The sequence below is a fragment of the Miniopterus natalensis genome, chromosome 1 (assembly GCF_054644295.1).
Source record: "Miniopterus natalensis isolate mMinNat1 chromosome 1, mMinNat1.hap1, whole genome shotgun sequence".
In the NCBI taxonomy this organism is placed as follows: Eukaryota; Metazoa; Chordata; class Mammalia; order Chiroptera; family Miniopteridae; genus Miniopterus; species Miniopterus natalensis.
The window spans coordinates 80,615,492-80,629,429 of NC_142081.1; the positions used below are offsets into that span (position 1 = coordinate 80,615,492).

At 38.5% G+C, this 13,938-nt stretch overlaps 1 protein-coding gene across 1 annotated transcript in view; it reads left to right on the forward strand.

Moving 5' to 3' along the window:
• The window catches only part of TTC6 (tetratricopeptide repeat domain 6), a 188,265-nt gene that overhangs the window by 64,616 nt on the left and 109,711 nt on the right, over positions 1-13,938 (forward strand). The window contains exons 3-5 of the mRNA XM_087815319.1: positions 3,388-3,597; positions 8,257-8,393; positions 12,736-12,930. Coding sequence (XP_087671445.1) covers positions 3,388-3,597; positions 8,257-8,393; positions 12,736-12,930 — 542 coding nt within the window. The remainder of the gene's footprint in view (positions 1-3,387; positions 3,598-8,256; positions 8,394-12,735; positions 12,931-13,938) is intronic.

Genomic DNA, 13,938 nt, shown 5'->3' on the forward strand with positions numbered 1-13,938 from the left:
ATGAAAAGGATTTTATTAACTCATTTTAACCAATGAGGAAAATTAGGCTAAAAAGAGTTAAATAACTTGATCAAGATCACACATCTATTAATTGACAGATCCAGGATTTGAATTAATTCCCATCTGGTTATAAAGCTCTTACTCTTTCCACAGCATCATCCAGTAGATTTATAAATACATGAGCTCCAGATTCCAATTACATTTTACAAATATAAGTTTCTTGGTTCAGCCACCCCTTGCGTATAAAGAAACTTCTATAACATTTGATACTGTATGCCATCTTTACCACTTATTTTGCTTATTAGCAATTGAGTGTACCAAAGAACAAAGAGATACAATTGCATTTTCAAGTCATTCTATAGAATTCAGATTTTTATTTAATCAGATTTGTTTTATCATCTGCTAACCTGAGGAGTGAAGTTTTAATGGCCAGTGCTCCATAATCCCAAATAATCTTGATTTAAAATTGGGTCATACCCAAATATGACTAAAAAGATGTTCTCCTGGAGACTTGTTGAGATACAGATTAAGTCAGTGAGACTTTTATTTTGATGGCTGTGCTATTTCTTTTTCAAATTAAATTTATTGGGGTGACATTGGTTAATAAGATCAGATAGGTTTCAAGTGTACATTTTCATGATACATGATCTGTATATTGTAGTGTGCCCACCACCCAAAGTCAAATCACCTTCCGTCACCACATATTTGATCCCCTTTACCTTTTACTACCCTTCATCCCCCTTCCCTCTGGTAACCACCATACGGTTGCCTGTGTCTATGAGTTTCAGTTTTATATCCCACATATGAGTGAAATCATATGGTTCTCAGCTTTTTCTGCCTGACTTATTTCACTTAGCATAATATTCTCAAGGTCCATCCATGTTGTTGCAAATGGCAGTGTTTCATCCTTTCTTATGGCTGATAATATCCACTGTGTACATGTTCCACTTTTTTTTTTTTTTTTTAAATATGTCCTTATTGATTTCAGAGAGAGGAAGGGAGAGGGGGAGAGAGAGAGAGATAGAAACATCAGTGATGAGAGAGTCTTTGATCAGTTGCCTTCTGCACCCCCCCACTGGGGATCAAGGCCGAAACCCGGGCATGTGCCCTGACCAGGAATTGAACCCTGATCGCCTGGATCCGAGGTCGATGCTCAACCGCCGAGCCACGCCGGCCGGGCCCACATCTTCTTTATCCAATCTTCTATAGAAGGACATTTTGGTTGTTTCCATGTCTCAGCCACCATGAATAATGGGGCAATGAACATAAGGGTGCATAAATCTTTGCAAATAAATGTTTTGGATGTTTTTGGGTAGATACTTAAGAGAGAGATGGCTGGGTTATACAGTAACTTGATTCTTAGTATTTTGAGGAACCTCCAGACTGTTTTCCACAGTGGCTGTACCAGTCTGCATTCCCACCAGCAGTGTATGGGGGTTTCTTTTTCTCTACAACCTCTCCAACACTTGTTATTACTTGTCTTGTTGATAATATGCATTCTAACAGGAGTGAGGTGGGATCTCATTGTAGTTTTGATTTGCATTTTCCTTATAGCTAGTGAGGTTGAGCATCTTTCCTTATATCTATGGGCCATTTGTATGGCTTCTTGGGAGAAGTGTTCAGGTCCTCTGCCCATTTTTAAATTGGATTATTTGTTTGGTGTTGCGTTGTATGAGTTCTTTATATATTTTGGATATTAACCCCTTGTCGGATCTGTTGTTTGCAAATATTATCTTCCATTTGGTTTGTTGCCTTTCTGTTTTGTTGGCAGTTTCTTTTGCTGGAAAAAAACTTTTTAGTTTGATATGGTCCTATTTTTCCCCCCTTTACTTCTCTTGCCTTTGGGGCTAAATTCACAAAATCTTCTCTAAGATCAAGATCTGTAAGTTCAGTAGCTGTGTTTTCTTCTATGTAATTTATTGTTTGAGATCTTATTTTTAGGTCTTTGATCCATTTTGAATTAATTTTTGTACGTGGGGACAAACTTTAATCTAGTTTCATTCTTTTGCATGTGACTTTCCGGTTCTCCTAGTACCATTTATTGAAGAGTCTTTCTTTTCTCCAGTGTGTGTTTTTGGCTCCTTTGTCGAAAATTATTTGCCCATATACAGAATTGAGGCTCTCAATTCTGTTCCATTAGTCCGTGTATCTGTTTTTCTGCCAATACTATGCTGTTCTGATTAACATTGCTCTGTGGTATAATTTGAAGTCAGGTAGTGTGATACCTCCAACTTTGTTCTTTCTTCTCAGGATTGCTTTGGCTATTCAGGATCTTTTGTAGTTTCATACAATTCTGATGATTTTTTGTTCTGTTTCTTTAAAAAAAAATGACGGAATTTTGATGGGGATTGCATTAAATCTGTATATTGCTTTGGGTAATATGGACATTTTAATTATGTTGATTCTTTCAAACTGTGAACACTGAATACCTTTCCACTTCATTGTGCCTTTTAAAATCTCTTTTAATAAAGCTTTGTAGTTTTCAGTATATAGGACCTTCACATCTTTTTTTGTTAAGTTTATTCCTAGGTATTTTATCTTTTTGTTGCAATAGTAAAAGGATTTTTTTAAAATTTCCTTTTCTTAAATTTCATTGTTAGTATATAGGAATGCAGTGGATTTTTGTACATTGATTTTGTATACTACAACTGTACTGTATTTGTGTATTGTTTTTACTAGTTTTTTTGGAGGAATCTTTAGGATTTTCTATATATAGAATCATGTCATCTGCAAAAAGTGGTACTTTTACTTCTTCATTCCTTATTTGGATGCCTTTTATTTCTTTCTCTTGCCTAATTGCTATGGCTGACACTTCCAGAACTGTGTTGAATGAGTGGTGAGAGTGATACATTTTTAAGGGACTCAAAACGGGTGTAGAAGCGATATTTTTGTGAGAATTTTTTATTTGGACTTGGAATGGAGCTGGGGTGTCTGGGTGCTCTTCTTGAGGTCTCTGGGTCAGTTCTTTTCTGAGTACCTGAAGTCAGGGTTCTGAAAGAGTATCAAGCTATCAGGAACCCCCTTTTTCAGGACCAAAGAACCTCAGGTTGGGCAGAGGTTAGATGTTTCAATGGGCCTTGATTTTGTGTGAATGTGGGGTAGAGTCATGGTCAGATTGGAGTCTTGTTATTTCCTTAGGGTTGGTGCATAATAACTGTGGAGTAGTTATATTTTCTGAGATAAGGGCTGAGGAAAATAATTTGCCAGACTTCATATTTTTCTTAAGTTAATTTGAGCTTCTCTTTGTAAATAGTCAAAGGAAACTTACTAGTTCTTTTTAATTTCAATCATGCATTTTCATAATTATTTTGTTGTCAGAGAGAAAACTTAAAACTTTGGAAGGACCAATAGGAAAAAGCATTCTTATACATTTATGTTTCCCAACAGAACGAGTTTGAGGAAATTTCTGAGACTGTATCAAATGTTTTCCCAGTTGAACAAGAAGATATATTAGAATGGGGAGCCTCAGAAGCAGAAAGTTTGTTATTAAAACCTCAGGAAAGCTCAGAAATTCAGCCAGCAGATGACTCAAGTAAACTTTTGGAAGCTGAACAGTCCACAGGTGATTCAAAAGCAGCCAAAAAGGTACCTTTACAGGTAAAACACTATTTATGTTGAAAACAGAATTATGAGAGTTGAGGATATGCAGGTATGAAGAAATGGCCCAGGAAAGGGCCAAAGAATGTGGGGGGGTTCACCCTGAAAAAAGGCCTCTGATATGCAAATTGTCCACTTAGGAAAATGGAACATATGTTTTTTGAAGGCTTTTAGTCTCAAACCTAATTGCAATACTGGGGAGAAAAGACAGATTTTTAAGGAGGGAAGGAACCTCAGGGCTTTCAGACAGAGCCTTCCCCCTACCATCTTGAGGGAATCAGGAACTGTAGCCCTGGGACCAGGACTGGTGTACATTGTAGCATTTATAACTTTGCCCCTTTTAGGTTTATCCTAACCCCTAAGTGTTTTCCTATTGTGAGAATGTTTCCCAGATTCATTTTACTTATTTATAATTGAAATAATTTTTACCATATTTGCACATTACTACTATTTATTTAGTACTTTTCTTTAATTTGTGCCACCTTTTGACTTAAATAAATGAGTTTATTTTAAACTAGATATGTTATTACTAGGATTTATAAAAAAGCCACTTTACACTGAACCACAGCATATCATTTTGACTATCACCAGGGATCCTCTCTCTGACTGATTCAAATAAATACAACTTGGGTAACAAACTTCCTGGTCAACCTCCCTTTTTTTGGATCCCTTTATCCCCACCAATGACGGTATTTCTACTATGATTCACCCAATACAACTGGCCATTACCGGTTCTTCAACTTTTGCCCAAAACTCCCAACTCTGAAACCTTGACTTTATCTGTGACCCTCCCCTTCCTTTGCTTTTCACATATAATCCGTCTCCAAGGCCTAGATTTCTCCTAAACGTTATTGCTTATAGTTTTTTCCTTCTCTTTTCCAGTTGTTTCCATTCTAGTCTGGGTCCTGGTGACCTTAAGTCTGGAATAGTGCCGTTGCCTCCTGTTTTTATTTAATTTCTCAAGCCATACTTAGTTTCATCCTATATGACACTAGCATGTTGATCCTCTGGGAATAATGAGTAATAAGGAAGATCCACAAGTAATAGTTGGCCAGAGAAAATCTACCACTGCTATCAGGGAGAAGGGGCTTGCCCTGCGATTGCTGACCGACTCCTCCAGAAGTCGTGCTGTTTTTCTAAAGATGCGTGTGGGGTATGAAGTGAAGCCTGACAAGGCTAACTCACCCCGTTCATTGCCGCCTCCTCCAGGCGGATCCTGTGTGCGAGGCTGACGCCTTTGAGGTGTGGAGACCTTGGAAAGCATCTTTAACGGCTCTGACGTCTTGAAAAAGTGTTAGACTGGTGGGCGTAGGTAGTGTTATCTATTCTTCTACCTGAACATTGGGACTTTGGGAATAAAATGTGGGTATGAGAAGCAAATGGTTAGCCACTAAATGTGTCAAAAACTGAAATGGATTTTCTGGACAGTGGATTAACTACCATGGCCTGGCAGTCCTTTCCTAAGGTAATTAGAACTTATCGAGTGTTGACTATGTGGGAACCAGTTTGCTAATGTATTATCTTACTTTTTCTAATAACAACTCTATTATTACCCTCATCTTATTGTTGAAAAAAAGGAGGCATAAAGAAGATAAATAACTTGCCCAAGTACAAACATCTAGTTTAGTTGTAACGGCAGGACTTGAACTGAGGCGGTCCAATTCTGGAACTTTCACTCTTTACTACTTATCAATGCTGCCCTTTCATAGTAACAATTAATAGGAATCTTCTGGTTAAGTACAAGAACACTCTCAGTAGCAAGAATGACTAGCAATGGAGTGTCCCTCATGAAGCAAGGAGGAATGATCTGGCAAGAGAGACTTGGAGAATGGGTGAAGAGAACTCTAAACTGACCACAGAAGTGTTTCAAGGGGAGGAGAAGAGAATGTCTGATAAGACTTTATGGTTTATTGTTGTGGGATATTGTGGGCACAGCAGAAATGCCATAGGAAATAGCATTGCATGTGCTGCTGTGCCTCATCCCATGAAGCCTTCACCAAGTATCTTGTATGAATTTATTTATGTTAACATCTCAAGATCAGTTATTATCCATGAAGTTTACCCCGTTTGGGCATTTGAAGCCATAAATTTAGTCTCTAGCATCTCTGTCACAGGAATGAGGAACAGTATACTTCAGCAAACCAGGCCACATTAGCGGGAAAAGGTCACTTTTTTTTAAAAGATCTTTTTTGGCATAGCTCGTAGCTAATAGAACTAGCACAGAGGTGTGTTAAAGAAGCAGTGCAGCGCTTTTACTGCACTCATATATACCACAATGTCTCTTTCAGCTAAAAAGTAGAGAATTTGATCAATCTGTACTTTTTGACCATTTCTACTCTTAAAAGCTCATTAGTATAATAGAGGTTATTAAGTTTCTGGTCTAAGTCATGACGACTACAAAAGGAGAAATTAGAAAATGGAGACTTTGTGAAGAAATGACTGACACAGGAGCCCATGAGAGGATTGTTGAGCATTTTAGGAGGAAAAAGGGTCAAAAGTCTGTAAAATAGATTCAGATATTATATGTATTGAGATTCTAAACAGAAGGAAGTTTAAGAGATGTGGGACGTGGCCCTGGCCAGGTGGTTTAATTGGTTAGTATTGTCCTGATACTCCAAGGTTGTGGGTTCAACCCCCGGTCAAGGCACATACAAGAAGCAACCAATGAATACATAAATAGGTGGAACAAGAAGAGGTCGATATTTCTCTGTCCTTTCCTCTCTCTCTCAAAAAAAATAAAAAACTGTTGTATTTTTAAAGACCTCCCAAATTCTCACAAAACAATTACGAGTGATCTGTTGCATTCAGTTTTAAAAATGTACAAAAGATGAAAGAAGAAATACATATCCATAAATAAACATAAAAGTGGCATGTGGCTATAATAATTATATGAAGAAGGCTAAGATTCAGAATGGGTTGAGGCCTGTGAATAATGCTAAAAATAAAAAGTATTTTGTTCATGTTAGTTTTGGAGCAAAGAGAGAAAAAAGGAAGGATAACCATGTCATTTCAATGAATAGTGTGATGACAATGTATAACAGAGCTGCCTTAATTTATTTTTGGAAAAAGGGTGAGGTTTTAAATAAATAGCAATATGACAGAGAAAAGGAAGCTGATAAATTTGCACTCTGCTTCTCTTAAGTCTGACAAGGAGAATGATTTTTAGTTTGGAAAGAAGAGAAAAAGAATTGATAAAAGAAACTTGAAGCCCCCAAGATCGGTAAAAGATTTTGAGTTACCGTAGAAAGCTGAGCTTGTCGGCTTAGGAAGATAGGTTTAAGCCTGTTGCGCCTGTCAGCAGCAGCTTTGAGGAGCTGCTGCAGTGGGAGAGGGACGTGCTAGATGCCGGGAGACTGACAATGGCAAATCTGAATTTTATTTTTTTAAGGGTCAGTGTTATGGCTTCTGTGATGTATGATTTATCTTAGGAAAAATTCTGGAATGATTTAATGAACCATTAAAAGACTGGGAACACCCGGGCTGGATGGCTCAGTTGGTTGAGCGTTGTTCTGTACATCAAAAGATTGTGGGTTTGATCCTCAGTTGGGGTACCTACTGGAGGCAACCGATGGATATTTCTCTCTCACATCAGTGTTTTTCTCTCTCCCTTCCTCTGTCTCTCCAAAATCAATGAAAATATCCTCTGGTGGAGATTTAAAAAATTCTAACAACCAGAAGAGTTTCAAAGAGTTCCAAATCCTCTGTTCCTGTTCATGCTCAAGCCAGAATGAATAACCATTTGGTGAAGAAACTGTAGAGGAAATTTAAACATTAACTGGGTGGTGAGATGGAATGATCTGTACTCTGAGCTTTCCTTATTTGTCACCACTTTCTTACTCAAGAAATTGCAATAGCTCTCTCCTTACTACTGCACTGAGCCCAGACCGGCTACCTAACTTATAAAGCCCCTCTTTTCTGGCCTCCTTCTACTTATTCAGTCATATCTCTCTGCTTTCTCCAAGGAAAGCCACACTGCTTTCTTTCTTAATTCTAGTCTCAAAAAACCAACCAAACGAAAAACAACAGATAACCTATGGAGAAAAATATTTTTAGATGAATTATTACCATGAATTCTGCAAATTCTCTAGGAAATCTAGGAAAACAGTACTCCTCATACCTATAATGATTAAAAGGCAATGATTTATGAGACAAACATGCATTTGATTTTCCCCAAGCAGTAGAAACAGAAAAGAGTACAACTGTAAGGAAATACAAATTTATAAACGTTTCTCAAAATAGGTATTAAAGCATTAAATTTCATTTGGGCTTATACTTGCAACCACCAGTGATGTCAAACTTTAAGAGGCTAAGGATAAGAAAACAAAAAAAGAGACTAAGGGTAAGTCCTATTAAAAACACCAATCAAGAAGAGTAGATCTGTGGGAGGAAAAATCTGATATTTCTTCTTACTAGTTTTAAGGCAATAAAAATATAAATAAATATGGTACTAATATTTTTATTGCTGTGAAGGTATATATGTAAACATTTAGGGAGGGATTTAGAGGAATATATCAACTCACCTTTAGGATTTATATTTTGTTATAAAATATACATACAAATTGGGAGTTTAAATATGAGATGGACCATTAAATATGAGAGAAAGTTCTAATTTCATGTTACAACTTTTTTTAACAGCATACTTTTATATTTTTTTTAAAGGTGAAATCATCAGAATTGTTGCAAATCAGAGGAAAAGAAGTTAAACGGACAGAAAGAACTAAACAAACTAAACTAGAAATTCCACGACAAAGAAAGTCTATAAAACCCCTGCAGGATCAAAAACTATTTAAAAAAAAGTAACTTAAGTTTACAAATTTTACTGTCTGAAGAAAAGAGATTTAGTAGCATTGATTCCTGAAAATGGATTTTTAAAGGAAATGGAATGTTTTGGAAGTTTACATATGAGATTTAAGTTAAACCTTCTCACAGAAGAGTTGGTGGCAGATAGGACAGTTAGGGCATGTATGCTGACTCCACCTTCTGTTTCTATCTTTAATCGAGGCTCTTGGTTTAATGACATAACAATAGGTAGAATAAAAATAGCTCTTTGTGAGACTAAAGAAAATTAAATGTTAAGTTAGATTTGATTTCTTTCAACCACTGTAATGCCTAATTTAGGTTAACTGCTTTTGGTTAATTTTGCTTTTATAAAGTAAAATAAAAGACAATCCAACACTGAATTTCCATTGGCCAATAGAATTGGTTATTTAGATAGCTTTTTTATTCTCTACTGTCCTTTCATGTTTCATTCCTCCCCCCCCCCCCCCCAGACACACATTTTAAATGGATTGTCTTATTATATCAGGATGTAACCACAATTTTGAATAATAGTTTGTAAATGCATTTTAAATTTATGGTTTTATCTTTTGCCATTCACCTTGTTGAAATGGATTTTCTCCTTATTTCACCACTGGATTTTATGGGTTGGTTTATTCTAGATTCTTCTTCATTTAACTGTTTATGGGGGCTTAAAGAAGCTTTAATTATTAGCTTTTGTTGTTGCTTAGGGCACTGAAAGGTGTGCTGGACATGGAAGACAACCTTTTTATGGCCAGCCTAAACTTTGTAAATGGATATTACTCACAATTTAGTAGTTGGAAATGGACTCATGGGAAAAGAATTCCAAAGTTTATGAAAGAGTCAAATTGGCATTTAAGTGACCCTGTACATGCCATTGCTTATCTGCATTGCTTTAAGCTCATTTAGTTAGCAAGATTATGTATTAAAACAAATAGTGACAGCAGACAACAAGTATTTTACCTTCAATAAATAGTTACTGTCAGATTATCAATGAAGCAGAAACTTCTTGATTTTCCCCCCTAGAAAACCTTGCATTTAGTGCATTAGGCAGAGTAGCGTGGCCACACACAGAGTCGGAGTCTTTTCTTTTTTATGTCTTCGTGTTTCAAAGAATGACAAATAGTCCTGTTTAAGGAGAGTATGCTATAAAAACACACAGCCTTTCTTGAGCATGCCAAAAATACTTGTAGATCTTTTTGATATATATGGTACTGAGTTAATTCATTAAAACTGAAATTAGAAATTTCAGTTAGAGAAAGAAATAAGAATGAGATGCAGAGGAATACAAATCTGATATTAAAAATTATATAATAAAAGAGAATTATGGAAAGAATGTTTCTGACAATCTTTTATTCCTCACTTCTATTTTTCTTAAACATTTTTTTACCTAACTTTTGTCACCTATGACTAGCCCATAAATTAAATTGCTTTCTTGGGAATTGAGCCCTCTTTTGAAAAGACAGCATTATTTAGCTCAATAACCAAGGGATATACATTCACAGATCTATGTGATTAGAGTATGATGGGAGCGTAGAAATTCAGATTGGTTGTGCTGCTTTTTTAAGAGGGGGGAAAAAAAGTAATGTAATCTCCAGTACACTTCACTAGCCGGGACCTGTCCCAGACAGAATGACAATGTACATGAGCTTGACATCAGAGCTCACCTTTCTGTCCCCTCTTTTTGTCAGCTCTTTCTTAGGGCCCCTGCCCCCTGGACCCCATTTTCACCCTCTCAGGCAGGCCTCTCCGCCAGGCATTTCCAAATGCTTAGATCCACCTCCGTTCACCCTCCTCCACTCGAACGTGCGCACATTTCAGATTCTGTGCCTTTTGGTCCCTGTGCTGTTTCAGGAACGACACGAACCGCTCTCTATCTGTGATTCAGTAATGCCTCGCAACGGGCTAGGTGCTGTGCGGTGAAAGGTGATAACAATAGCAATACAAATAAAACCAGCACGCTCATCAATTCTTACAAAGGCAAAAGTTAGGGATTTTTTTATTCTCGTTTTACAGAAGATCTTTTAGGGAGGTCCCTGATACAGTTTGCAAGGGTTAGAGCTGAGCGGCTGATGCAGGCCCTGCCAACTCCAAACGCTATGCTCTGTGTATCGTGCATGTAGAGCCATTGTGGGCAGGCCTGCATTAACCTGTTAGATAAACGGTCCGAATGCGTGGCACAAGAGCAGGGCAGTGTATGAAAAGATCTATTTGTAAAAAAAGAAAATGATTAAATTTTTCAGAGAAGCTTGTTTTGGAAGTATTGTTGGAAGGATATTTAGGCTTGGACAAAAGGATGGGCAGCTCTATTCTGAAGGCACTGACCGGCCTTGCTGGTCCTGTGAATTGTCCTGGGGAAGGACAGTAATAGCAAACATCTATCCTGTGAGGGACACTGTTTTAAATGCACTCACTCCTTCCTTAAAATAATTTCATCCAGGATGTGCTAATGTTGTTATTCCCAATTTACTGAGAGATAAATAAATTAATTGACTTGCTTACGACCACATGATAATTTAAAACAGGATTTGAACAGAGGCAGTTTGACTTCACTATACTCTACACTCTTAACCACTAAGTTAGAAGTGGAGCCAGGTGCTAGGCTCCTTGAAACTTAGAGAGAGGACGTTAGATGAATGCAGCAAGTAACAAAGATCCAGCGTGCTGGGTGAAGGGGTACTTAAAGATCGATGTGGTAGAATTTTGCTGTTGATATTGGAGAGGGGAAGAGACGGTGCAGCGCTCGATCCGACTGGCATTAGCCTATTGCTAATGCAGGTTGAGGCGATGAGGACCTTGACTGTGCTGGAAGCGAGGAGGGAAAGGAGCACCCCTGAACAACCCTGCAGGGCAGAAGCTCAGGCTTTCATTGGCTCTGCAGGCGAAGGAAAGAGCAGTCAAAGATGGCTCCAGTGTTTTGTATCTTGAAGGTGAGGGATCTGGGTGAGGTAATGATACTGGAGATGAGATTTGGGAACTCTCAGCAGAAGAAAGAGTTTGACACTGAAGCTGATGTAGAAAGAAAAGTTCAACCTTGGAAGCCATACCCAGTTTAGAAGACGGAGAAAGAAAAGCCAGTAACTAAGTCGAATTGTGATGAATCTGAGATGTAGATATAGAGCTGAGACAGAGCAGGCTTTACAAAGCTCCTGGAGGAAGAGCAATTTCAAGAAAGGCCATCAGTATCATCAGCTGTAGCTTCATAGAGAATGCGATCTAAGTATCTAAAGTTTATTTGACTTGATGAAAGAGTCGTCATTTGGTTATAACTTAAGTAGGGAGCTGGGGGTGGAGTAGTGCTAGATAAGGGCCACTTCCACCTCAGTGGTCATTAAGAGGCAGTAATAGGAAAAAAATTTGGTTTATAGTCAGCGGCATTGTGTTAGGTCCTAGTAGCCACTCACTCATTCTGTGACTTATCCAAAATAGGCCTGTTGCAATACAAGGATAATAATACCTCCCATACAGGCTCATAGTTGAGAGAATGTGTGTAAATCACTTAGCACAGACTCTCACAGAGTAAGTGCTCCAAGGTATTTGTTCATTGGATGGCAAGTGACACTGGGGATTAAGAAAGCATTCTTCATGCCCTCTTCTCTACTTTGGAAAGGCAGGAGAGGCGAGTTTTCGCATAGTGGAAGGAAGGTATCACATTAACTTTGACCCGAGGTTCCGCTCATGCTAGTTAATGGGTAATATACTATATTGTTCTACCTCTTCAGGGACATTAGCATTTGAGCAGAGTTGCAAAGGAGTAATGCATGATGGCTGGATATGGTGTCACCAACTGAGTTAGAGAACTCAAGAGAGAAGAGGTTTGGGGTGGGATGAAAATAAGTTTTCTTTTCCTTTTTCTCCTCCCCCCCCCAACATATCTTTATTGATTTCAGAGAAAGGAAGGGAGAGGGAGAGATAGAAACATCAATGATGAGAGAGTCATTGATCGGCTGCCTCCTGCACCCTCCCGACTGGGGATCCAGCCTGCAACCCAGGCATGTGCCCTGACTGGGAATCGAACCACGATCTCCTGGATCCTAGGTTGATGCTCAATGGCTGAGCCATGCCTGGCCAAGCTAAATTTGCTTTTAAACCTGTTGATTTGGAGGTATCTTTAAGACATGTAGGTTGACATCAGCAGGCAGTTGGGTATATGACTTTGAATATCTGGTTAGTGGCCTGAGATTGTGATGTTAAATTTGTTATAAATCATTGTGATAGTTTTAAATTTCATCTCCCACATTAGGCATCCTTTTCAGACCCTGAACTAAACTGTCAGTGTAAATTTTACATCAGAAGACCACACACTGAAGAAAGAATCCCACTATGTTTTCTTTGTTGCAGAATTCCACAAGACCGCACCACTCCTGCTCTTCACAGTCTGTGCACCGCTGTCCCGGCCCGGGTGCTGCCCATTGACTTGCATCTGGCTTCTCGAGTGTATCATACAGCCGACAAGCAAGGCCACAATACTCTACTTGGGGTATTTGGAAACTCCTTCTTAGATGATCACTTCACAGATGAAGAGCAAAGAGATCGGTAAGAGTTCTGCTGGTAATTTTGCTTTAAATGATTTAAACTGGCACAGAAATTCTGCCTTTTGAGGTTTAATTTGAAGACATGATTCTGTTCTTGGACACTGGAGAGGAGCAGTTTCTGCCGCTTCCCCCTCCATTTTATTGAATTTATTGGATGACACTGGTTAACAAAATTATACTGGTTTCAGGTGCACAATTCTACAACACATCATCTGTACACTGTATTGTGTGTCCACCTCCTCAAGCAGGACTCCTTCCATCACCATGTATCCCCCCATACCTTCTTCCACTCCCCCCCCCCCACCTCCACACTGCTGTTCTTGTCCATGAGTTCTTCCTCTTTTTTCCTTTTTTTTGCTCAGTTCCTGCACCCTCACCCAGCAACCCCCCGACCCCACCCTGACAGCCGTCAGACTGTTCTCTATCTATGAATCTGTCTCTATTTTGCTTATTAGTTCATTTTGTCCATTAGATTCCACATGTGAGTGAAATCATGTGGTACTTGCCTTTCTCTGAACGGTTTATTTCACTTAGCTTAATGCTCTCCAGGTCGATCCATGCTGTCACAAAGGGTAACATTTCCTTCTTTTTTATGTCTGAGTAGTACTCCATGGCGTAAAGGTACCACAGCTTTTTTATCCACTCATCTCTGATGGGCACTTGGGCTGTTTCCAGATCTTAGCTATTGTAAATAATGCTGCTATGAACACAGGATTCATATATTTCAAATTAGTGTTTTGGGTTTCTTTGGATAAATTCCCAGAAGTGGAATCGCTGGGTCAAACAGCAGTTCCATTTTTAATTTTTTGAGGAAACTCCATACTGTTTTCCACAGTGGCTGCACCAGTCTGTATTCCTAACAGTGCACAAGGGTTCCCTTTTCTCTACATCCTGGCCAGCACTTGTTGTTTATTGATTATTGATGATAGCCATTCTGACAAGTGTGAAATGATATTGTGATTTTAATTTGCATTTCTCTGATTAGTGCCATTGAGCATCTTTTCATGTC